At 39.9% G+C, this 25,007-nt stretch overlaps 4 protein-coding genes across 6 annotated transcripts in view; 2 read left to right on the top strand and 2 right to left on the bottom strand.

Annotated features, from left to right (window-relative positions):
- The first annotated feature begins 210 nt into the window (after positions 1–210).
- Positions 211–16,225, top strand: brd8b (bromodomain containing 8b). 2 transcript variants are annotated; one of them, XM_077532015.1, is made up of 19 exons: positions 211–329; positions 1,252–1,348; positions 1,467–1,536; positions 1,632–1,681; positions 1,774–1,896; positions 1,987–2,067; positions 2,159–2,223; positions 2,549–2,712; positions 3,586–3,777; positions 4,514–4,610; positions 4,935–5,077; positions 6,390–6,834; positions 6,917–6,954; positions 8,084–8,283; positions 8,345–8,437; positions 8,548–8,616; positions 8,747–9,032; positions 12,149–12,193; positions 13,881–16,225. In XM_077532015.1, exons 1-19 carry the CDS (start codon positions 311–313, stop codon positions 13,938–13,940), a joined length of 2,337 nt encoding a protein of 778 aa, XP_077388141.1. In that variant the 5' UTR covers positions 211–310; the 3' UTR covers positions 13,941–16,225. The 2 variants fall into 2 exon arrangements, with proteins under 2 accessions (XP_077388141.1, XP_077388142.1); XM_077532016.1 differs by lacking the exon at positions 12,149–12,193.
- A 300-nt stretch (positions 16,226–16,525) lies between these two features.
- Positions 16,526–17,965, bottom strand: LOC144026371 (DNA damage-inducible transcript 4-like protein). Its single transcript, XM_077533020.1, has 2 exons — positions 17,632–17,965; positions 16,526–17,223 (listed from the first exon to the last, which is right to left on the bottom strand). The coding sequence occupies exons 1-2, from the start codon at positions 17,810–17,812 to the stop codon at positions 16,778–16,780; spliced, it is 627 nt and encodes a 208-aa protein (XP_077389146.1). The 5' UTR covers positions 17,813–17,965; the 3' UTR covers positions 16,526–16,777.
- A 1,026-nt stretch (positions 17,966–18,991) lies between these two features.
- LOC144026372 (ubiquitin-conjugating enzyme E2 D2) overlaps positions 18,992–25,007 on the top strand; it is a 50,970-nt gene continuing 44,954 nt past the window's right edge. The window contains exon 1 of the mRNA XM_077533022.1: positions 18,992–19,059. The gene's annotated coding sequence lies outside the window, so the exon portion shown is untranslated. The remainder of the gene's footprint in view (positions 19,060–25,007) is intronic.
- The window catches only part of LOC144026370 (protein phosphatase 3 catalytic subunit alpha-like), a 36,049-nt gene continuing 33,490 nt past the window's right edge, over positions 22,449–25,007 (bottom strand). For both annotated transcript variants that reach the window (XM_077533018.1, XM_077533019.1), the window contains one exon: positions 22,449–24,536. In XM_077533018.1, the coding sequence (XP_077389144.1) occupies positions 24,358–24,536 (179 nt within the window). In that variant the 3' untranslated portion in view covers positions 22,449–24,357. The remainder of the gene's footprint in view (positions 24,537–25,007) is intronic.

Raw genomic sequence — 25,007 nt, 5'->3', positions numbered from 1 at the left:
AATCAACCAACCATGCTTTGACATACTAAGATAAGGTTCATTATGGTGCACGGCCATCACAACATTTGGGAAATAGAGGCACTAAACACAACGTATGTAACTTTTCTTTCGTGTGTAAAATAGTTGGTGTATCTCTGTTCTCAGAAATACTTTGTCTACACATTCAACATGGGAGCGAGGGTTACGTAAGATTCCCCCAATACGGTTGATTTATTTTATATCTAGTGTACCGTCGTTTGCTCAGACCGTTTGTGCAACACTGAAATTCGTCCGGCGGAAGTTGGGACCTTGGTTGGGTTGTTGCGAAGAAATGGCGAGCGGGATAGGCAGTGAGTATTGTTTTTCCGCCCTCCGTAGTGTTTTCTTTGTAGTTTAGAGCACAAACATTTAGAGAACATATTCTAAACCTTGTTATGTAGCTTAATTTAAATGAAAATAGGAGTTGAATCTTCTTAAAGAAACGTAACGCCATGTAGCTGTTTGTGTCTCACCATAGTGTTCCCCCGTAATAACTGCTAAAATGTAATGTCGATTATCCGTTTGCTAGCGTATGTTATTTGACTAATGTTTGTACATTTTCTCTTTCCAGCCATTTTCAATCGATTGCTTTAACTCCCGCGATTCCATTACAAAGCATTATGAACTGATGTAAACGGGATGTAAACTAGTATCAGTTAGGCTAGCAGTTTAAAAATAAACTGGAAAACGAATACAGTACATATACTCACCATACTTTTACGTTACATTTACTTTTCAGTTATTACATACATACTGGGCGTTTTGGTTCGTATTCCGTAATGACATTTTCTTGTAAATAAACCGAACGCAGCAAATCACGTAAATGGGTCTGTGTGTTGTAATAATGATGATATTAATGATGAAAATTGTGACCGTCTTGGGAAACTTTACACTTAAGTATAACATTTAAAACAATCCTCAACAGTCACCAACTCACCATATAGAATAAGCTTTTATTTTTATTTGTGTTTAATAAAATAGTCTGTATCTCAGTTTTTTTCTTGTAAATGTCGGTTAAAAAAAATCACAATTGACTTTATATATCAAATTTTTTGTTCACTGTGATCCAAAAAACTGAATATATAAAAATATATTCACAAATTGTATTATTATTATTATTATTATTATTATTTCATTTTATATGAAAACATAATATTTGCTTTGAATACATTTTTTTAAAATGTCAGCATCATTAAATTAGTTGATTAAAAATATGGACATTTTATGTTCCAGAACACAAGATTCTGAATGTGGGACCAACAGAGCCATGGTCAGTCAGGGAGAAACTATGCCTGGCGTCCTCTGTTATGAGGAGTGGTGACCAAAACTGGTAAACAGACAATTTACTATTCCTCTTCGTTATGTACAAGATTTGTAACCCTTTAACAGAATATCAATTTGTATAGCTTTCTTAACTTGAAGTGAATTTTCCTCTTGATACTTGTTAGGGTATCTGTAAGTAGAGCCATCAAGCCTTTTTCTGAGCCTGGTCGACCACCTGACTGGTTCTCACAGAAGGTAAGAAAGAGATCCTGACTGTTTTCTACTGAACAGGAAGCGTTGATTGATGTCCTCAATATCAGGGATTATTTAATCGTCTCTTAATGTTTCAGCACTGTGCCTCACAATACTCTGAGCTGCTGGAAGCCACCGAAGCCCCTAAGTCAGTACCAAAACAAAAAAAAAACAACGGAAAAAATGCCAAAGCAGTGATTAGTTTGCCACAATTTGCCTTAAATTCGACATGTGTTCTAGACGTAAGCGTGGTGAGAAAGGCGAGGTGGTCGAGACCATTGAAGATGTAATTGTTCGTAGACTGACTACTGAGAGGATAGAGGAGCTGAAAAAACTACTACGAGATACGCAAGAACAGTACAGGTACAAATTCCGATATGTTAAAGGAAGCTTTAAGGATTCGTGATGGAATCTATACGCCCTTCACCCTATCTGTGTTTTCTGTCTGTGCAGGAAGTTGAAAAAGGAAGTGGAGCTGATCCAGACGGGTCACATGGACCCCCAGCTGAAAGAGCTGTGGGCAGAGATAACATTGTAAGATTTGTTTTGTTCCTTTCATTTGTCAAAGCGTCTACGTCGTAAAGCGGCACTTTTCCTTTCCATGTCATTCAATTTCCTTTGACAGAAAGAAGAAGCAGGATGAGGAGGAAGCAGAGCAGAAGAGGAAAGCAACAGAAATGGCATACCAAGGTGAGAAATGTCAAATACCCCCCCCCCAAAAAAAAAAAAAATCTATAGTTTTGGTCAGTCCACATGTGGTGTCATTTTAAAAAATTATTGACCAATCTGTTCTAAATTGTTGAAAACTGCTTGCTGCTAACAATATGTTAATGTTTGAACAAACATGCCGTTTTGGGGGTCCCTGAAAAGTGACAATTTTGGAGGCACAAGGTCTAATTAGGCCTGACGCCTTTATGTACCTGCGCATAAACAATGTAGTCTTTATTTTAAAGAGAAAAAGAAAGTTCAGTACATGAATACAACATTATTGGCTAACTGTCTTTTTTTCTTTCAGCTCGTCAGGCGATTAAAAACGCACCCAAGCGTCTGCCCAGTGTCGCTGTTCGGTCCCCTTTGGGGGCCAGTCCCACGAGCCTGGACTCGCAGACGGACGCCTCAGCCCCCACCGCACCCTCCGAACCTGCAGGCGTCGTCTCAGATGACCCCGGCGCCCACTCTGTAAGTACAACAGGCTTGTCTCTGTACTGTAGGTCCATATCCAACACAATCCTTTTGCATTTGTTTGTATTGTGTACCCTCAACTATTAGTGATTTGCTCTCCTCTTTCCAGATTATACTTGAGTTTAATTCGACCTTATTCACTGAACAACTTTTCGAATATAGAAGTAGTACTTTATTCAGTGGCATCTTGGTGCTAAGGAAGTATGTTGAAGTGGGGGAAGGAGCTTTTATTAGCCAGACTTAAGCCCTCGTTTGTTGCCATCCATCCATCTTATAGCACATCCAAAGGTAATTTTTTAATGAAGTGGGGGCGGCATCAATTTTCATAGCAGGGTTCGGTCCCCAAATAGCTGGAGTTATTCTTTTTCAAAACAGTGTTTCCTATTAGATACAAATGCAAATACTCTGTTCCGTGGCCCACCTAGTGTCATCATAAAACCTTTATTAAAGGACCTATGTTAAGATTATTTTCAAAGATGATGCAACACTTCCATAGGCGAGGGGAAGGGTTGAGGAGTTGCGCTCAACTTGAGCAACAACCACAACAGATGCACCACTGTGGCAAGTCTATTATTATTGGCAGATTTCTTTATTATCTGGTTTATCTGTATGACGTAGAAAAAAAAAAGTTCGATAATTATCGGCCAATTTCTTTATCATCTGGTTTATCTGTATGACGTCAAATTGCCGGTAATTATCGGCCACGATATTATTATGCATCCCTATATATTTTTTTCTTAATCGTCGAGCAGCCCTAGTTGTTAGCATGTTAGCATTTTTGCCGGTATTGATCTGCGATAGTGTTTACTGCTTGATGGCATCTCTCTGTACTTTGTTGTCTGCTCATTTCATTTTCTGCTGCTGTTCCAGGTCCAAGGCGTAGGTTTTTTTCTCCCAGCGACAGACGCTCCAGGCCCAGGACTCAAAGAGGGCGGCCTCGCCGCTCTTGTCGAGGACTCTTCACAGAAGAGACTCGTGCCTCAGAAAGCTACACCCCCGCCCTCTCCTCTCCTGTCGGAACTGCTGAAAAAAGGCAACCACATCTCGGCCAGCCCCCGCCTTGTGAGAGCCGGCATAGCCTGAATTTAACAGTTCAACTAGATATTAAGCCACATGATTCATGAACCCAAGTTATATCCACAGCAATTTTAGTATAATTTATCATTATCATTACATAGTATGGCATATGTGAGATTGCAGTCAAATGACGTTGATCCTTCTTTCAAAAAATATATCTATATTTTTTGTCAGGATAGTGTATTTGTTATCCTGTGATAGATGTTGCCGTATAATAAAGTTAGACCACAACAACAATGCCAGAGCTGTCTGAGGGTCTGTTGCACAGAGACAAATGCAGAATGCCTTGTCAGCATTTGTTTCAGTTGGTTTTCCTAAAAAGCCTTTTGTTTACTTTCCGAAATGAATTCCCTAATTATCTTTTATACATAACCAGCTTTTTAAAGGTCTTAACAGTGCTTAAAAAAAAAAAAAAAAAAAAAAAGTCTTTCATTTGTGCCAAACTTGCAGCCAAAACAAAATATTATGGTCATTGTTTCTTTGTGAGAATGCCGAATTTTGAAATCATTTGCATCAATGATTTCTACATGTGAGCTGCTAAAATGTTAAACTATTACAAGATAATATTGAACCCATGTCAACCACTCGCATGTAGTGAATGAAATCATTTGGGGGTCATTACAAACCTGCAAATGCCATCATGTGTTGGTCCATGCTCAGGCTGCCCTGGTTTATTACAATACTTTTATGACAAGAACAACAAACAATTGTGCTCTTCCAGGTAACTGACGGAGACTCCTCAGCAAGCCTAAGCAATGGAATACAGACTGCTGCTGTTGTCACCACGCCGTTACCTCCTGGCCATGATGTCATGACAGGTAAATGTAACGTAAAGTAAGTTTTGCTTGAGCTTATGTTGATGTTTTGTGTTATTGAAACATTCAATCCAAAAACCGGATTGGCGGATGAACAATGTCAAGAAGACACAATTGTTAGTTTAATTTGGCAGGTTTTATTTTATTGCATTGCATGTTTTTTTTGTTTTTTTGGTTACCAGCAACTATTGGTACCTCTTTTGTGATTGCTAAGCTAACGGGAAGGGCTCTTCATTAATGTTCTGAATAGGTGAAGCTCTGTGACATTCTGATTTCACTTGATTCAGCAACAATTTGAATGTTTGCTCTCTATTTTTTTGTTTGCAGTGGGGGAAGTTGAAGCTGCAGTGAAGGCAGAGCTTGGTGAAGAGACAGGATTAGTAGAAGAGGACCTTGTCGCAGTCTCTTATATGGGAGACGAACTCGATCTGGAAACCGTAGGCGACATCATTGCCATCATTGAGGAAAAGGTACACACTTGGTCGAGTGTAAATATATTGATCCTCACTTCTGTCTTTGTATTTGAATCGCATACAGTTTGCATGTGCTTGACGTGTCAGTATTGCGTGGTATATTTTCAGGGTCATTGAAAAGACAAATGAAAAGTTTTTATTGGAGATTTGTTTGAACAGCAGGTGGCAGTAGTGTGCAATGCAGGCAGAGCTCAGCTGCAGCATTGCTATCAGATTAAAAAGGTTATGGTCAACAAGTCATTCACTTTCTATAGCGCTTGTTGTCATTGGGTCACGGGTGAGCTTGAGCGTAGCCCATCTTACTTTGGCGGTGTACACGCTTTACAATCAAATACTTAGCAAGCAAAATAATAATGATGACGATGATGATAATAATAGGCATCACAAGAAGGATGAATTAGGTGCCCCAAAGGGGAAAAATAGCAAAAGTTTGACTGCTTAACTCAAAATAGAAGTTAATTGTTTATTTCTGATGCCATTTTACCAAGTCAGTATCATGAATTACTGCACATTTCATTTAAGATGAACCAAGCCTGTCAAGATTAAACAAGCCCTGAAGACTGGACAGTGTGTAAAAATCCCATTAAATGTTTTAAATAAACCTTAATAGACAATAAAGTTACTTGTAACCATTGATTTAGTGCTGGACTTGCACTTGCATGACAAGTGCCTAATCCGCTTTACATATGCGCACATTGCACATAATACGTATACAATATGACGGTATTACGTTCACTGAATACATGGAAAAACTTGCACGTGCAGACATCTAAAAATGCAAGTAAACAACTATGCAAGTACCATACCAGATAGCGACAACACGGAAGTAAACAATAATAAAAATTGATAAATAAATATGGTAAATACTGACTTTTCTCACAGTTGGTTAAATAACCGTGGCATTTATTTGGCATTGTTATGGTTGCTGCTCTTAAAGTAGTTTGGATTCACAGTAGATGTTTTTAATGTTTTGTTTGTGTGTGGATACATTCGTAAGTATATTTTACAAATTGGTGTATTTCAGTGATGTTAGGCTCGTATTGCCATAACCACACATCTGCCCATAACTTATTTACACTGCAATGACATGAGCAGATATTCAGTATGTTTATTAGGATGGTTCCACTGTAGAGTATGTTTGGAGATTTCAACTTGTCCCATCAGGGGTCACCATGTACTAGCATACTTGTTTACCGTTTGTACAAAAGGCAGCAGTATGTGCCACTACGCTCGCAGTACATCCACTGTACCGTAAGGCAACTAAATCAGATGAAGCCGACTGAGAAGTCACGTTTGCTCTGGTTCCTAGGTGGATGATTCAGTGGAGGCTTTGGATGCAGCAGCAGTGGAAGCAGCACTGTCTCTGTGTGAAGAGGCCGTCTCTGAAGGACACACCCTGCCAGGCCCCTGGGAAACTCAGGAAATTAAGGAATCAGAGCAAACATCCACTGTCCAAGACTCGGAGCACATACAGGAGCCTTGCGATATAGCGACACTTTCTGTCTCCGCCCCCGTCAGTCCAGATGCCCCAAATCCACCCGAAGCTACGAGCACAGAGGAACAGCAGGTCAACAAGGGCAACTGTGAGGCAACTGTGACTGAAAGTGATGTCACTTTGTGCGCCACCTCGCAAGATGTCGCTCCTGGAGGCGACCCTACAGAAGAGGAGCCTGCTGGCAGGGAGGACACAAATGCAGTAGTGAAGACTGAAGTAGAGGAGTGGAACCAGCCAGAAGCGAACCCACCATGCCTTGGTGAACTAACACACAGACACAGATCATGATGGGCCGGTTTAAAAAATAAAATAAATAACAGTAAAAAAAATTTGCTCCACAGATTCCGAGGACAGTTCCGTATCTGGCAGGGAGTGCAAGGTAATAGTATTTTCCAAAAGCTTTTATAAATACACTTACTCTGTGCACAATTATAGGGCAAGTGCATATTTTGATTATATAATCATATTTACCAACTCCCAGCTGTATAAACTTAACTGGTTATTGCATTTATTAAGCATATTAGGTGATGTGTAATGGAGGTGGGTGTGGCTTAACCCATTAAGTCCTAAAGCCTTTCCTGGTAAAACATGTCTCGAAAACCTAAAACCTGAACTTTTCCTAGAAATTCAACAATATTAAAAATAATTGATATCTCAGCGCCTGAAGCAGATAGAAACATAATTTAAAAAAAAAAAAAAGTTTCAGAGTGTATACCTGTGGCATTCACACCGAAATACGGATATTATTATAAACCTTCAATATTTAAAAATAAAAATCAACAAACAACTCTCGCATATGCGGGTATATTTACCTGCAATACTGGAGCGCAGTTGTAATAACCTCGGGGAATCGAGTGATAATTATTTGTCGTCCATCCCGTTAAAAAGTCGTTGAAATGTTCAACATCGTCATTTTCTACAAACATATTTCTTGACAATATGCCGACTAAGGATGTAACGATATCCAAACATCACAATATGATATTATCATGATATGAAGGTCACGATACGATAATTATCACAATATTGTGGGGAGGCTGGCAATATAAAGGAAAAAAGTCACAATGTTTAAAAAAAAAAAGCTCATACTAAAAAAAGGACAATATTATGCTTCTGTACATTACAGCAATGCTTATAAACAACCTACAATCTCTAATCACACTTAATATTGAGGCACTTACTTGCTGGTGCAAGCACAGATTGAGTTCCTCCACATTGATTCGGTTCACAAGCATATTACGTTCCCCTTCATCTGACCATTAGTGTGGATTTTAATTATAGAAGGGCCAAAACATGCCTTGTGAAAATTAAATTGCACTGAAAAAACTAGCCACTAGTGGGTGCTAGAACTGCACAAATAGAAATCAACCTGACTTTATGAACAAATGTGTTGCTTTTAATATTGTGACATGACGACGACGATAACGAAGATATGGTCAAAATACTCACTTGCCTAATAATTCCATGCTGCCTAATTGACCTAATTGCTGCACGTAACTTGAAATCAGGAGGTGAAAGAGGAGGAAGCAGGGAGCGAGTGTGATCCCGAAGAAGGAATGGAGCTGAAAGAGGAGTGCGGAGAGGGGGAGGGTCCCTATTTGTCCGAAGTGGAGCGGGCAGCCAGCGAGAGCGAAGACGGTTACGGGCCGCCCTCTCAACGCTACACCGCCGATTCACTGGCCAGCAGCCCCGCCTCTTCTTCCCAGCTGTGAGCAGCCGTACATTCTTTTGTCAGTTGGGTACCATTCATTCCCCCGTTATCTGTTCAGATCTACATGCGGTGAGGACCAAGAGGCTGTGCAGGCCCAGAAAATTTGGAAGAAAGCCATCATGCTGGTGTGGAGAGCTGCGGCAAACCACAGGTGGTTGCCTCAACCCAGAAAACAGATCAATACTGTTCAACATTATTATGCTCATTTTGCAAAGTGCGACCTCCACAACTCAACTCTTAATTGTCGAACTCATTTCTCAGGTATGCCAGCGTCTTCTTGCAACCTGTGTCGGATGACATCGCCCCTGGTTACCACAGCATTGTACACAGGTGAGATCACAGTCTTCCTGCGGTCCATAATGAGAAATTCTCTCATACGTAGATCTTTTTTTAATGATGCATACATTGAAAAAAAAAAAAAAAAAGTACAAGAAACGTGCCAAAACGCACCCTGTTACAGACCAATGGACCTGTCGGCGATTAAGAAGAACATCGAGTCGGGCGTGATCCGCACGACGGCAGAATTCCAGCGGGACATCATGCTGATGTTCCAGAATGCCGTCATGTACAACTCGTCAGACCACGACGTCTATCACATGGCCCTGGAGATGCAGCGCGACGTCCTGGAGCACGTCCAGCAGTTCCTGGCCACGCAGCTCATTATGCAGACCTCCGAGAGCGCCATCTCCGCCAAGAGCCTCCGCGGCAGGGAGGGAAATCGCAAGCCGGGCGAGCCAGCTGAGAAGGTGCGTTGCGCAATGATGTGACGTGACGTGATGTGTGTAGGTTGGTTTGTTTGAACGATACATTCCAGCGATAATGAGATGTTTCCGATTGAGCAAATGATGCAGTGGTTCTCAGATCTGAAGACACACTTGACTCAAATGATTCGTGATGACACGCCTCGCTTGGCCATCGTTGGCTGCAGGTGATCACGTTGCTTGGCTTGGCCTATCCGGGCTGCAGGGAATTTGGTGTGCTCAGTAGTCAACTTGTGACAATTGTGCTGGTGCTTCATGTCTCTTTTTTTTTAATTATTATTATTATTTTTTTTATTTTTTTAATCCCTTCATACTAACTATGCCGACAAAAAAAAAACTAAAACCTTATATGACGATACCACAATTATCGATATATTGGTCAGGTAATAAATCCATGATAATCTACGATAGAACTACTCTTGACATAAACTGATTTTTTTTTTTTTTCAATGAGAAAATAGTTTCTTTTTGTACCATCACTGAAACACAATATTCAAACTGGCGTCTACTACACAGTGAGTACTTTAGTGTTTTTTTTTATTATTATTATTTTTATGAAACAAATAGATGTCTTTCTTAACAGAGACCACTTTCTGTTAACAAATTTGTGTCTTTCATAAACAATATTGTCATACATCATAGTTACATAGTCAGTTGTTTCATTTTATAAAGTGTGACACAATTTTTTTGTGTAGCATTGCAAAAGTAAATAAATAAAATTACTTAAATATTAAATCCAATTAAATCCATATTAATACATAAAGTATGTTCAAATTGGAGATATGATACACATTTTTCATAAAACGTATGCAAAACTGACTCAGTTTCTGGACAGATAAATGTCTTACACAAGTAAAAGTACTCTCATGAGTCTTCTTTGTCTGAAGACTTCCGTACATTTCCCCGCCACTCTTATGAGGCGCTCCCCCTAGTGGCCCACCAAGTCATTGCTCAATAAGTCACAAACAATGGGGCCCTTATAGTGTTGTATATTAACTACAAATATCGCAATACTTGTGTAGGCATGTCGACAATCTATTGGGAGACAAAGTATCACGATTTATCGCGTTATGGATGATTCGTCACACTCCAAATATGAACTCGCATTTATAACAGAATGTATGGAGTTCCACAGGGTTCAATTGTAGGGCTTCTGCTGTTTTAATTGCATCTGCTTCCTTTTGAAGTAAACAGCGGTGGGGTTTTTTATTAAAAGGCTGCCTCCCTGTTTGTTTTGTTCACCAGTAAACCTTCAATTTGCAAGGGAAAAAAATCCCATTGTATTTTCAACAAAGAAGTTTCAGTGAATGCGCATAGGAAACTGATGTGGTTCAGTACTTCCAACAAGGTTGAGAACCGCTGCTCTAGTGGGACTTACCCCCCACCCCCATTGCCGTTTTACAGTCCTGCTATTTTATGTTTGTTCTGGAACGTAACCCCTGCGATGGAAGGGGATTTAGTAGTGGAGTTAACACATGTCCAAGGTCTTGTAAATGGATATTATGATTCCAGATTATGTCATAAGTCTTAGGCACCTGTGTAACGCTACTGCTTAAATGTGTTTATCTTCCAGCTATTACCTCAGATGATAAATTTAACGCTTTTTCTTCTGGTGAGAATATGCCTTCAACTACATCTATGTCTTGCGTTTTACATAGAAATACACTGCACATCTTCCTCTGAGTCACTGCTGCCGCCACACTTATTTCTGTGGTTGTCAATCATCTTTTGCAATCTATTTGGCAGTGACCGGAGTATTCTCCTTTTCCAACAAATCCACAATATCACAATCAGGTGTATGCAAGGGTGAAAATAACCCAAAACAATTTACAGTATAGCCCCCAGCAAGTCATACCGTGACATCTTTGATTTTCTGTCCTTTAACATTGTTATTAAGACAACATATGCTGAAGAACACTTTGTTGACACAAGACGGGAAATCTGAGACATTGTCTTGATATGCCGGACCGTATCCTCCCTGCTTACCCTTAAGTGCTGTGATGCAATCATTCCTGGCAATTCCTGCATCAGGGTTCACTTCTCCTCACTAACGTCTGTCTGTCTGTCTGTCGGTCTGTCTGTCTGTCGGTCTGTCTGCTCTCTGTGCATACGTGTCTGCCTGCCACTTGACTCAGATGTGAAGTTTGTCATGTTGATTTGGGATTGTGCCAATATACATATTCAAGCCGGCAAATCCAATTAAATGGTTTAAAAAAAAAATAAAAAATAGTCATGAGATGCTGGGTTTGTCTTTTGTTGCTTAAATGTCAGTGCTGTGTAGTAATGTAGTGTCATATATGTTTATCAGATGTCTGTAGTTATCTATACGTAAATATCAGTTGCTTCACATCGATCGACTAACACGAATGGTATCCAATACAAATTATTATGCTTTAAAAAGATAATGCCTCAGTTTTGATTGACATCATCAGAGAGCGGTTAATTTCACGACATTTTCTCGTCTTTTGGTTATCGCAATTACATGAGTCAAATATATTCGGAATGTCTTTTATGGGTGCAGTAAAGTTGTTGGAGGCAATATGTTGTTGTTTGAAATGGGAATTATGCCACCTAGTGGCCAGGCGTGTTTAAAACAGCACCCTTTATCGCGTACCCACCGAAGGCTACAACCAGAATAATGACGCTGGCGTCGAGCGGAATCGTTGTACCTCCAAAATCATCATTTTTTTTTTCCAGGAAGAGATGGCACGACTGTTTAACCATAAACATTGCATCATCAAAGAGAGCAAGTCACTTGCAACACTTCAAATAGGTCAATAATTTTTAAACGCACACAAACGTGTGGACTAACCAATAGGATCGATTTGGGGAGGCTAAATTTTGACACAGGAGTTTTCGGCCGGACGTCAGCGATGAGCAAAAGTTATTGCTACGTCTCTTGTATGGAATACGACCATATTTGTACAAGTTCCTGCCGATTAGTTTTGGCGTGTTTTTGTTTGGCCCTCCGTCTTTTCCACTTGCTTCCGCATTTGATGGAAACTTGAATGACGCTTGCTTTTCTCACACGTGTACACGTCTGTGCTGTGTGTGTGTGTGTGTTCTCTCTCCTTCTCACGTCAATGTGTGTCCTTCTGCAGGACTTGGTCCCAATGGCCTCTCCCGCTTTCCTTCTCTCTCTCTTTGTAAGTATGCAGGTTATTGATCAGATCTCACCAAGAAGCAGGCTCCGGTCCGCAAACGCTTTTTGTCATCACAACCACCTCATCAGTTCTTCTCGTCTTCTCTTTTCAGTTTGACATTTTTTGGCATGATAGAAATAGAAATTGGTAAAAGTTGGGGTGGGCGGGGATGGGGTTTAGGAAATAATGAAATACTCTTACAAATGGACATTTCTGTTTGTAGTCGTCCTGAAAGGCGCCAATTGTAGCTTTTGCAGCAGCACACAATAATGTTGAACGTATCCAAATTCTCAGAAAACAGATTTCTGTAGTCAATTCGAAATAATATCCGACTTCTGAATAAAAGGATGGGGGCGTGGGGGGTATTGCTGGCATTTTGCCAAATCCTTGTACAGTACCTCCAAAATTGTCACTTTTCAGGAGAGCCCAAAAACCTAAATCCAAAGGGATGATGGAAAAGAAGGACAAAAAAAAAAAATACTCTATTGAAGATATTCCACTCAGAAATTCTAAAGTATGTTTTTGCTAGGAGAGATTTTGACTAAATGTTACTAGTTTATTTTAAAAAAAAAAAGAAAAAGAAAAAAAAAGAACTTTGTGCCAAATTGTGACTTAGGAGGTCAACTGTCAATTATTTTGGAGATTCATTGATTAATTAGATGATTTTTTTTTTTGTTTTGGTGACAGTTGCAAGAAATGCACAAATTAATTATGATTGAGTTAGTAGTTTGGTATGTAACATGTCAGAAATAAGAAAATGTTGATCGTTGTTTTCCCAAGTAAAAGCAGATCTTAGCATTGTTTCTTTTTTTTTTTTTTCTTTTTTTTTTTTGTATCTTTATTTGGATTCTACACAAAGATAATCTATCTTTCATAGACGACTGTAAACATCTGACAATATTTACTATCCAGTGGCTGAAGTATTGGTTCATTTTAGATCAAACAGGGTTGGTTATCAAAAATAATTAACAAATAATTTGATAATCAATTTTTTTGTCCATAATCATTGCACCTCGAACATTTTTCTTGTATAAAAAAAAAAATCAAGTTAAACCCTTAAACAGGTATTTCTAAATAATCATTACTCTGCAAAGTGCAAACCCATACAGTATGATTTTTTCTTTTTTTTTTCTTTCAGAATTAACTGTGATTTTTGTCTCAGCAGAGCATTTGGGACTTAGATATGAAAGGTTATCTGCCAAGTTAGTCACCTTTTGACCCATACTGCTACTTGTTGCAACTCAACTGTCCTCAACGCTTATCACTGTTTGCCTTGTGGCGTCTACGCTTAGTTCGCTTTAGCTAAATCAGATGAAACTTCTATTACAGCGAGGCGCAGGCTGATAAAAGCAATTATTGACTGATAAGCGTGTTGTTGCTTAATTCTTCCAAAAATGTTGTCAGTCAGTGCGACTGACCCATGCCGCTCTCATGTGTATTTTTCTCGTCTGCATGATCGAATTATTTTCTTCCCTTGAGTTGGATTTTCATTTGATCATCTTGTTTTTCTGTTTTCCATCTGAGGAGAAAGAGGTGGACCTTCTTTTGTGTCTGTGTGCATCCTCCCACTCCGTCCAGCTGATGTTCGACTTTCTCAACCTAAATGTTCATTCTTTTTCTTGCTCTTTTTTTTTTTCCCCCTCCCTTCTTTCCCGTTGCTTCCTGATCTTCACCTCATCCTCCATTACAGGATGGCGGCACCAGAGGTCGCCGTAGTGCGATGGAGGCTGACCTGAAAATGAAGAAATAGACTGAGCAAGACCCACGGCGGCGAAGACGGTGGACAGGAGGTGGCTTTGGTTTTGTCGTTCCGTAGCGAGAGCTGTTGAGCGTGTAGGCAGGCCTCGTGTATTTGTGCGATTCTATAGATGAACAGAAGGTACGTGCGGATGTGTTTACATTGAACATCAATTTACTTCTTCTACAGTTAGAACCTACGACCATTTTCAAACATCTCGCTTCGTGGTGCATTCAAAGACATTTAGGATTGTGGAAAAAAAACTTGCTATGAAATTTGAAGACTTCCTGGTTTCCAATCAGTTTGACTTGTTTTTCCATCTATTAACTTGATTACTGTCGGTTTTGAAGCAAAAGTATTCAATCAATTATTTATTTATTTGTTTTACATATACAGGTCAACAAAATGGGAACTTTTCAACAATCCGAAAATAAAACCAAGAGTAATGGAAGAAAAATATTGTATTCATAGTAATTGAAACCAAAACATAACCATTTACAATAAAAAAAAAACGGAATCTCAGCGGTCAATGAGGAATCTCAACAGCAGAAAAATTTTTAAAAAAAAAGAGAGAAAGGAAGAAAGAAAGAAAGAAAATTCCAACATTGTTTCTTGAATGGAATGTTTTAAGGTTTCAATTACTGTAAATCAAATATTTTTCTTCCATCACTATTGTTTTATTAGATTGTTAAAAAAAAAAAAATCCAATTTTTTTTTTTTTTTGTCACCCTGTATTCCAGAGAACTCAATGATTTGGATTTGCTGATTTTAAATTGTCCATTATGACAACAATCATTTAGTAGTGTTGAGGGACAATGTAGTTTTTGTACTTTGTTCAGTTTTTGACTCAAATTCTTTGTCGGTGTCACTGAATGCGCCACTACCCAAACCAAATTCCAGATGAACAGTCCACGTCCAAGAGACATGTTTGTGTTCAGGGCTCTTCATTCATCATCTGTAACTAGGGCTGAACAATTTTACAAAATAATGTACCATCATTGCAATTTTTCCACTTTAATACTGCCATTGTGGTTTAATATGCGATCTTTTTTTTTTTTTCAAGGTCCTCGTGTCACACTTTTTTTTTTTTAATAAGCACAAGCAATAAAATAATCTGTATTACAACAAATGATTACATTTATTATAAATAAATGTTTTGTTCTCATTGGTTAGACTTGTGCTAAAAGTCTATAGAGGACCAAAAATGTCAAAATAAAACAAAAGTGAAAATAAAAGCTGATTTAAAAAATTAAATACAAAAATAAATATAAATGGACATAAAAACACTAAAAACTACATATGTATAAAAAAAAAAATACAAAAATCAAAAATGAGACTCCCAAAATAAAAATAAATGTGGAAATAAATAAAAAGTAAATATAGAAATAGATTTTAAAATAAAAACCCCATCCATTTTCTTAACCGCTTCTTCCTCAGAATTGTGGGAGTGCTGGAGCCTATCCCAGCTGTCTTCAGGCAGTAGGCGGGATACACCCAAAACTGGTTGCCAGCCAATTTAGGGCACACACAGACCAACAACCATTCACACCTACGATCACACCTCGGGACAATTGAGAGCACTCAATTAACCTGCCACGTTTGTCTTTGGAATGTGGGAGAAAACCTACACAGAAAACATGTCAACTCCACCCACGGAGGTCGAAGCCCGGTTCTCCATCTCACATCCTCTGAGCACTGGGAGGCAGACGTTCTAGCCAGTCAACTATTTTTCATTTACATTTTTATATTTGTTTTTATTTTTGTTATTTTGGCATTTTTGGTCCTCTATACAAGTCAAATGAACAATCAATTAATATGAAAAACAGTTTTATCTATGTTAGGTTTTTTTTGTTTATTTTTTGGGTCCCCAAATTGCAACCATTGCAATTTCAAAATAGCATTGTACAGATAATTTTAATATTGGTGTAATTGTTCAGCCCTAGATGTAATGATCCTAAGACTTGTTTTTTCCAACTGTGTAAGGGAAAGTGAATAGAGTCCAAAGATGCCTTCCTGGACAAAATCAAGTCGAACGTTGATGGGGGAGTGGTTGAAAGAGGAGTCCAAATGTGTAGAGTGACTTTTGCTGAACTAGTGTTGATGTATCCAGTTATCGCTTTAGGATGTTGCCAGAATTTGTGGCGTGAGCCGAGACAGCTTGTGTAATGTGTCCTAGATGAAAAGTAAGAAAACATGTTTTGTGCCCACATGATGGACCATTTAGTTTGTGTTTTGGGTAGCAGATACATGTATCATACGTTTTGTTGTACATTTGTTAAATAAAAGATTGTTTTAAACTATGATACGGTCCTAATTTGCTGTACATCTAATCAAATATAGATATTTCTTTGGAGTGTTTGCACTTGTGCTGACCGCTGTTGTAGAACGTGAGGCTTTGTAAAACACTTTGGGCATCAAAAGCAGTCCATAATATACCTGGTCGGACAGTATACCAGTGTGTACCTCAACTTGGGCCCAAGGTTATGATAGGTCGCCTGCTCATGTCATCTTAATGAGGACAAAAGATAAATCGTCGTTTCTAAATCTGAACAAATTGGACGTCAAAGTACCATCGGCTAAAATAAACTCGAAAAAAATTGTGAACAAAAGGCTTTATTTATCACAAATCTCCGCCCCTTCCAGAGGGGAAGCATCCAGTGTTAAACAATTTTACAATCTGTGCAAATTAGCAGCTCAAATTCACAGACACAACATGTAACGGTTTGACCCCTTAACTCAAACATTCTCATCAGTGAACAAACAACAGAATGCCAGGTTCAGTTCAGAACCCGATTTGTAAAACCTGAGCTTTAACAACATCCACACATGTCGTCCTGGCGCCCCCTGCTCTAGTTAAACTCGTGGATGACCGGGCTGGCAGAAGAATAGAGCTTCCTCTTTACCACCTTGTACTCTGGCCTCAGCTTTAACACTTTGCTGCTGTCAAAGATGCGCTTCAGCGACGTCCAGCCGTCATTCATGTCCGCCTTGAACACGACAGACAGTTCAAACGTCGGCGTGACGCTCGAGTCGGGGAAAACGCACCCCAAAGACTTGAGGCCGGTCTTGGTCTCCACGTAGACCCCGATGGAGGCGCCCCGCAGGCCGCAAGGCTCGTCCGCGCAGGAGCGAAGCACGTCTCGGCCGACCCTGGTGGTCATGTGGCGGGGGAGAAGCAGCACCTTGCACTGGAGGATGGAAGCCTTGGCCTCGGTCAGGCAGCGCTCGATGTGGCGCGTCAGGTCTTGCTGAAGGGCTCTCTCCTCGTGCTCCAAACCAGCATCCATTTTGGAAGCTGTGAAGGATAAACATAAACAATTTTATTTCGTTTTAAAGACTATTCATCCATTATCTGAACCACTTATCCTAAAGTGCGAGTTATATTGTACTACACATGGTTTTGGTTGAAGACTTTTGTTTAAAAAAAATCAAGTGTTTAAGTACTACACACGTAGGAAGGAGCAAAGCAAAGTGTATTAACGTTTTCTTTCATTAAAATATGTATTCATCATTGCCGAGCCTCTACAAGAGAGAAACTGAACAGCTCAGCATGACATCAGCTGATTCAAAGAACCGCATCACTTACATCAGCGCGCGTTCGCTTGGCGCTCCTTCCGCGGCATAAACTAGTTCTAACCAGAAGTGAAACGCCGCAGCCGCCTTGTATCCCAAGTTATTAAATATAAATAGTTTGTTTACTTACAATGCAAAGTGCTGTCGGTCTCGTCGCAACTGTCAACGCTTCCCCGTCGGAGCGAAGCGCCTTCGCCTTGCCGCAGCGATGCAATCCTGAAAAAGTACGTTCCTATCATGTCCGCGAAGCTTTCTTCCTCTCCCAAGACTGGCACCTTTTTCCCAAAGAGAAGAGCCGCGGTATAGACCATCGTGATTCCTGTTTGTACAACTCCGGTAGCTTGTCCGGACGATTAGTTTGTTTCTTCTCCATGTACTTGAATGAGCGGCATCAAGTGAGGACATCGCGGATCATGAGAGCGGCCAAGCTTTTATAGCGGAGGCGTTGGTTGCATCAGCTGAACTTGTGCGTGTGGGCGGGGCTAAAAGCTGTAGAAAGTTCCCGAAGTGTCTCATGCAACTTTTAAGGACCTTACAGGCAGGTAAGAAGTGGCAACAAACGTCAAACATTTTTTTTTTTTCAGCAACTGAGAACATGAAATACACAAATAATATGTGAGAGAACCACACTTTTATGCAGTGAAACAAGTTATCGGCGAGTTTATGTCATATATCAAAATGGCGTTCAACTTGGGGAAATGACCATCTCCGTCCACTGAAAAGCATTGGATTTTGGATCGTTGTAATTTTATTTGTGGGGATTATTTTGATATCAAAATGTGATCAAATCACGTTTGACTACAATGAGAAGCTGTCTGGTTTGGTGGACACTGTATATTCATATGATGCAACACTACAAAAGTCAATTAACGTGTTGTGGATACCCCATAAAGCATTAGCTCCAAAAATCTGTCATGAGGACGAGGGGAAACGTCCACTTTGGTATGGAAGTACAGTCGCACAAATAAATGTTTTTTTAAGACACAAGTAAGTGATAGGCTAGCACTTAGAAAATACTATCAAAGGAAAGGAACAAGTTTCTTCGTAGCAATTGAGGCATAATGCAAAATTCACAAAAGTACTTGTAGTAGTTGTTGGCAAAAAAAAAAAACTTATATTGCTACTCCCCATTTTGGAATCCTTTATCATAGATTTGTCTATTCAAACCTGTATATTTTTTTGGAATCCAAAGTATAGTTTGGTTCCTGGTACCCTCTATAAATTTTGAAGTGTAATTAAAAAGTGTCATTTAAAAATGTGATGACATATGTGGGGGTTAAGAATTTGATGTTTTGACATACTGGCTGGATCTAAATAGAAATAACAGGAGAACATAAAAACAAAACTTTTAACACAACATTCAAGATGGAGGCTTTTCTTTTTACAGTAATAATCTGACAACAATGTTACAATGTGTTTTTTTCCTGCTGTTGAAACATTGTGGAAAATGATTGCCATTGTATTTGACGATCTGCCTTCACCCAAAATAGCGGCGAGGCTGTGATCGCGTGGCCCAAGCAAGTCCAGACTCGTGACGTGAGCCCCGCCTTACTCACAGGTGAGTAACACCTTTCTGACTCACAAATATACGTTCATTTATTCCAGGATGTATGTTTTTCGTTACCCCTTTACCGTACTTGTCTAAATTGACTTTAAGGTCACCCAACAAGCTGTATCACTTTGGCAACATGGCACCTTTCAGTCATGGATGTCGCTTCAAAAAACATGTCGTGAGGAAAATATTACCTACCTAACATTTCTAATTGTACAATCATGAAGTCCGGAAGCGGAAATGATGTGGAACAATATGGAAACTAAGCACCAGCTTGCAGAGTCACCGACTGTCAACATTTTCCTCCTTTGACTGATCAAGTAAAAAGTATTGATATGCAAATGATGGAATACAAGTATTGATACGTGAAGTACAATAGTAGCACAATTTTTCCTGTATATCTGGAATATAAATCTTCATCAAGCAATCTGGCTTTCTTTATACAGAATGTTTGTTTTCATACAAACAGTTGGAGCACAAAGTGAACGGCGTGCGCCCACTCGCACAACAGACGATTTATGTAGAAATGTCTGGAATGAAAAAAAACAAGATCCAGCTGTAGTTGCCGGAAGATGAACAGTGCCATGAAACACGTTCATCAAGGCGTGCATATAAAAGTTCTGCAATATGAACGTTATGTCATCAGGGAGACCATAATTAACTCCTAAAACTGTCTCTCAGTTGTATTACATGAACAAACACTTTTGTATTTTTTCAACATTTTTAAAGTGTCTATAAAATATTCTCATTTATCCAGGTCATTTTATTCACAGGACATTGAGACATTTTTATTTTTTTTAAACATTAACCAGTGGAGAGCATCATAACTTTCCAGATCAAAACCCACTTCAGATCTCCATGAAATTAATTTTCTTTTTTTTTTCCCCTTCAAAATACACTCTCACGAAACAAGTCAACTTATTTAGAAATGGTTTGACCCCCCCCCCCCCCCCCCACCCCCATCCAGCATCAAACCCACAAAGCTGCAATCATCCCATATCACAAAGAGAATTATTAAACTGGCTTGTTTAGTTCAGCCCGGATTCACTGACACTCATTGTTGGAACAGCGTCAGCTTGTCAGCTGATGTCAGCTGCTTTAGCTTATAATGTAATGATTGGCTGAGAAGATGTCTGACCTGTCTCAGTTTTTAGTCATCCACCTTTGTGGAAATAAATAACTTTAAACAACAACGGCAAGTGGTCAAAACAAGTGCTAGCATTACAGTAGATTTGAAAGAAATATTACTGTTAAATAATAGAATTTAAACATTCCGTCCAACCTGAATGGGCTAGTCTGTATTAAATCATCTCTATTAAATATCTGTATTTATTTCAGGGTCAAAGACGTAATTAGTCAGGAAAAAAAAACAAAAAAAAAACGCTCCATTGTTTGGAATTACTCTTGTACAGTAGATGAACAAAAGCATAACCGCAAATGAGGTTCACAATTCAATCTTATACCGCATCAAGCTGGACCTGAACCGTAATGACATGTCTGATGCAACCTTTACGGAGCACTTGCGTTCTGATAAACAGGTGTGGTGTCAGGTGCCTTATCAGGTGACTGTTTTTGTTTCGGCACTTTTTAGAACACATTGTTGTGCTTTGTTGAACAGGCGCCCTGCAGCCTCGAGTTGTTTCCTGTAATGATTATTTCATGTCAACAAACTTTATTCTTCAATATTCTGTACATACCCGCATGTTTATTCATCCACAAGGGATTAGAAATGAATTAATTCCAGAATAAGGTGCATGTTGACTTATATGGGCACGTGTACTGTTGTTGTTAATTTTACATTTGGGACCCAGACTTTTTATTACGACGTTCCCGTCATCATTTTACACATTTGAAGACAGTCAGCAGCAGTATACAAACACATGAAACAGACCGAGACAAAAAAATGATGGGCATGTTCCAGCAAGGTGTGTCCCCTAATTAGCGTCACAGGTGTCTTCAAAAAGTTGGAAGCAGTCAGTCAGGCCAATGAAAGAGTGTCAAGTAGTCACTGTGCAGTTTGGTGATTATGATCGTCTGTAAACGCACTAAAACATGGACCAAACGAAGCAAAGGAGTTCTCATAAGAGGTTAGAAAGAAAATTATAGACAAGAATGTTACATCTTAAAAAAGGTAATCAGGCCAAACTGTAAGCTAACAAACCACAAAACGTCTGTGAAAATGTCCGATGGACAAGATGAGACAAAAGTGGCCGTTTTTTTTAGCTTGGCACATCTCAGGCCTACGTTCACAGGCCTAAAAATGAAGCGTACCAAATTACGTTTGAATATACTGTATCATGTAACCATGTTTTGCAGGTAGATGGCGCTGTCACTGTGCTTTATTAAAACTGTTGCTTCATGGCTGAATTATCACATTTGATCTAGTGGAGGTGCTATTGCTGAAAGTACTGTTTCCTACACTAAACCACATGTCCTGAATTCTCAACTTGAGTTACCTCTACCACTGAGCCATGCGACTCTTACAGTACTCAGTAGAAATGATTGCTTGTGAGCCCTACGCCTCAGCACGATAGCTTCAGATTTGAGAGATCATGACTTTTCATTTAATGAGCGCGTTTAACTTCTGTTTATGACCGCATGGCAGATGGTGGAAGTTTTCCGACACCTCATAGACGACCAGTGAGCCCTGTGAGGAGGATGCGATATTTATTGTATATCTTTACACCTAAAATACATGATTAAGATTAGAATTTGCTGCCTACCTGGTCACGTGCTTAATTTCTACAATTAGTTGCGGTTCCCGAGTGAAAGAGGTTATTTGCGGCTCTGGAAGGAGATCAAATGGAATCCGTTGCATTTCACTCAGAGCATCTCATTGTTGATAAACGTCGAGTTGAATGTTGTCAGTGAAGCTCGGGATGAGGACGACATCTGTTGTACAAACGGAGTCTCATCTCAGCATCAAACCTTAATTGATTCACTTTTGTTGGTTCTCTCCTCCCAAAGACTCGCATGAGCGACATTTCTGGGTCAGTGCCAGGCAGTGAAGCAGGTTTTTAGGAGGGGCAAATAGATGCTGACGTATGAAATATAAAGGAAATAAATATATGTGGTGCCGTGTTATGAGTAACCTGACTTATGTACATAACACGGCTTCAATTCTTGGCTATGCTGTCCCAAACTTGTTTAAAAAAAAAAAAAAAAAAAAAAAAAATGGGTGGGTGTTGGGTCAGGAAGTGCCCGCCCACAAAATCTGTGCCAAACAAATTTATGCTGGTGGCTTTGCTGTAGTGACACTTAATAGGAGAAGTCCCAAAAGTAACAATGTATCATACGAATTGACAAAAATGACCAATGCACTTTGTTTATTTGTAGTCATGGCAGCATTAGGATGAGTTTTTCCTCCCAGGAAATAAAGTCTCAGTATCGATACCAAAGGTTCATGCATATTTTATTCAAGAGTAAAAAAAGTGGATCGTCCCATGGGGCATGCTTACAGTGTTAGTGACTGGCGAGTTGAAATCAAAAGAGCGAGCAAGAGAGAGACGACGAGAGCGAGAGAGAAATGACAGCGAGAGAGAAAGCAAGAATGAGAGAAAGAAAAGAATCCGTGGCACAGTTGCTATGGCACGGTGTTGCCAGGGGGGGTTTTCGACCTCCCATAGAATCACAGCAAGCTCAATCGAGGAGCAACGCAACAGAAAGAGCAACTAGCAGAGAGAAAGAGTGAGAGCTTCAATATTAAGAATAATGTTGATAATAAATATAATCATCATCCAACCATAAATATCAAATAACAAGAGGAATCAAGATGTATGAGAGTACACTTTTCGCTTTTAAATTGTCACAGCAACATCATCGGCATTTACTGTTAAAATGTGACTTGCTGCTTTGAATTGCACATTTTTTCTTTTTATTTATGTTTTTTTGTTTTGTTTTGTTTTCACCATGCAATCATGCTTTTGGCCACCCGAACGCTTGTGCCTCTTTATATAGTGCGGTCATTCGATACTAATTTGTATTTCCTGAAAAACGATTCCTGTACATTGACGAAGAACGGAGGATTGGATGTGGACGCAACACCTTTGATTCAAAGTGTGCTGTCATTCTAATACGGCACTCAAAGAAACGGGAAGCAGGTGATGAAAAGAACTGGGAAGAAAAGTCTGCAAAATATAACACAAAGTGAATACAAAAAGAAAAGCAAATCAACATTATGTGCAAAATAAATTATTTGTTATTCCTCATTATCAGACAGAAAAACGAGGAAAAAATAATAATTCTACTATAGTGAAACACAGAGCACAAATATAATTCACATTATCAAATAACTTAACTGTGCATGCACCAATGCGTTAATATAAATGCTTTACAAAGATGTTTTTTTTCCTATGACTTCTTGTCCTAACAACTGAAGAGTGCATTTCATCTGTAAAATTTCATTTCCTACTTTTTAGGCCAGAGATTGTTGGCCGTCGCTGCCGTTGGATAGTAAGAGGGTTGCGTAAATGTAATTAATTTAGAATGACTTCACATTGTCAACCAGCATTGCATCAGGTGTGCAATAGAAACGTTCCAAGTCTGCTATTTACATACCAAAGCTCAGGAGACACTTGCTTGCAATCGCAGCCTTGTTTCAGACCGTATTTCTTTTTTCCCCGAGAGCTAGTTAGCCTGAGACCGGAGTGGGGGGGGCGGGGGCTCCTCTCGAAATTGAGCGGAGCTGCTGTGTTACAAAAGCAAACGGGAATCTCCTCCCCACAATAACAGACGAGGGCTCAGCTCGGTCTGCGGCTGCGATCGTCTTTGCACATCTCGCCGGCCCTCGTTTTGGTTTTTTTCTTCCCCCCATCTTGGTGAACAACATCACATTTGTTAAATAGAACTGCATGGACACTGTTTAAAGCATATCATAAAAACACACTACTGTAAGTTTGGTTCCACTTGTTGCTTTTGGGACGCAAACAGGAACAAGAAGCTTTTGATGTCCCTGATGGCCGCCGGCACCCGTCCCGTCGACGCAGCCGCATGACGATGTCCGCCCGCTGGCGATGGCCGACATGCACAGTGAATTAGTAGCTACTCCCGTTCTGCTCGTTTAGTAGTTTCTTTCCTCTTTGTTGTGCAGGTACAAGGGAGTTGTAGTTCTCTAAATAGAGACGACGTCCGGCCACACTTAAGCCTTTTACATACAGCAAAGAGAAGGGGTAGATAATCACGTGAGTATGTGTATGCGTTTGTATGCGTGTGAAACAAGTATCTGAAATACTGCGTTTGCGTGTCGAGTATGTTTATGTACAGATCATCAGTCAGGATGTCGCTAACTGTGACGGTACGCATCCGTCACTGTATATTGCTGTTGCTATCCGTCCCGTTGGGCTCTCCCATATTCATGCGGCCCATCGACAGGCCCACGCTGTTGATGGCGTCACGCCGCGGCGGCATTCTCTCGTTGATGCGGTCCAGACCTTTGGCCTCCTCGAAACTGCTGATCCGATGCTGCGGCGAGAAGCCCCGGATGGCTGCGGGGGGGGGGGGGCGGACACACAAGCGGCCACACACAAACGCGGTTTATTATCGAGACGTTTGAAAGAAATGCGTGCATCCAAACTGTTGAAAAAAATCCTTTTGACTGACTGTCAGTCAAGCTTTAAGTCTCGGTCTGATCTAATTCAACTTTTTAATGCTTTCGTTGAATACTAAGACAGGACAAGCAGATCATTTGGTCCTGTCTTTCTCCCTGAAGCTTTTGGGTTCGGATAAACAGAATTTGGTCACACTGCGCATGTTCTTCGAGCACTATCTCCAAACATCAGGCAGTGTTTATCTGTTGTTCTCAATGCTGAGCCCGGATTAGCTGGAGGACCTAACTACTGATCCTAGATCAGCAAAGCCCTGAACTCATTCACTGGCAGCCATTTTCACTGAAGCAGCCCCCTTTGCTCCCGGCTGTTTTTTGCAAGTGATTTTGCAAGGCCCACACAATATTGTGT

This window comes from Festucalex cinctus, chromosome 9 (genome assembly GCF_051991245.1).
Source record: "Festucalex cinctus isolate MCC-2025b chromosome 9, RoL_Fcin_1.0, whole genome shotgun sequence".
Taxonomy (NCBI): domain Eukaryota; kingdom Metazoa; phylum Chordata; class Actinopteri; order Syngnathiformes; family Syngnathidae; genus Festucalex; species Festucalex cinctus.
Note: the sequence above shows the minus strand (reverse complement) of the source record. Positions and strands in the feature narration are given on the sequence as shown.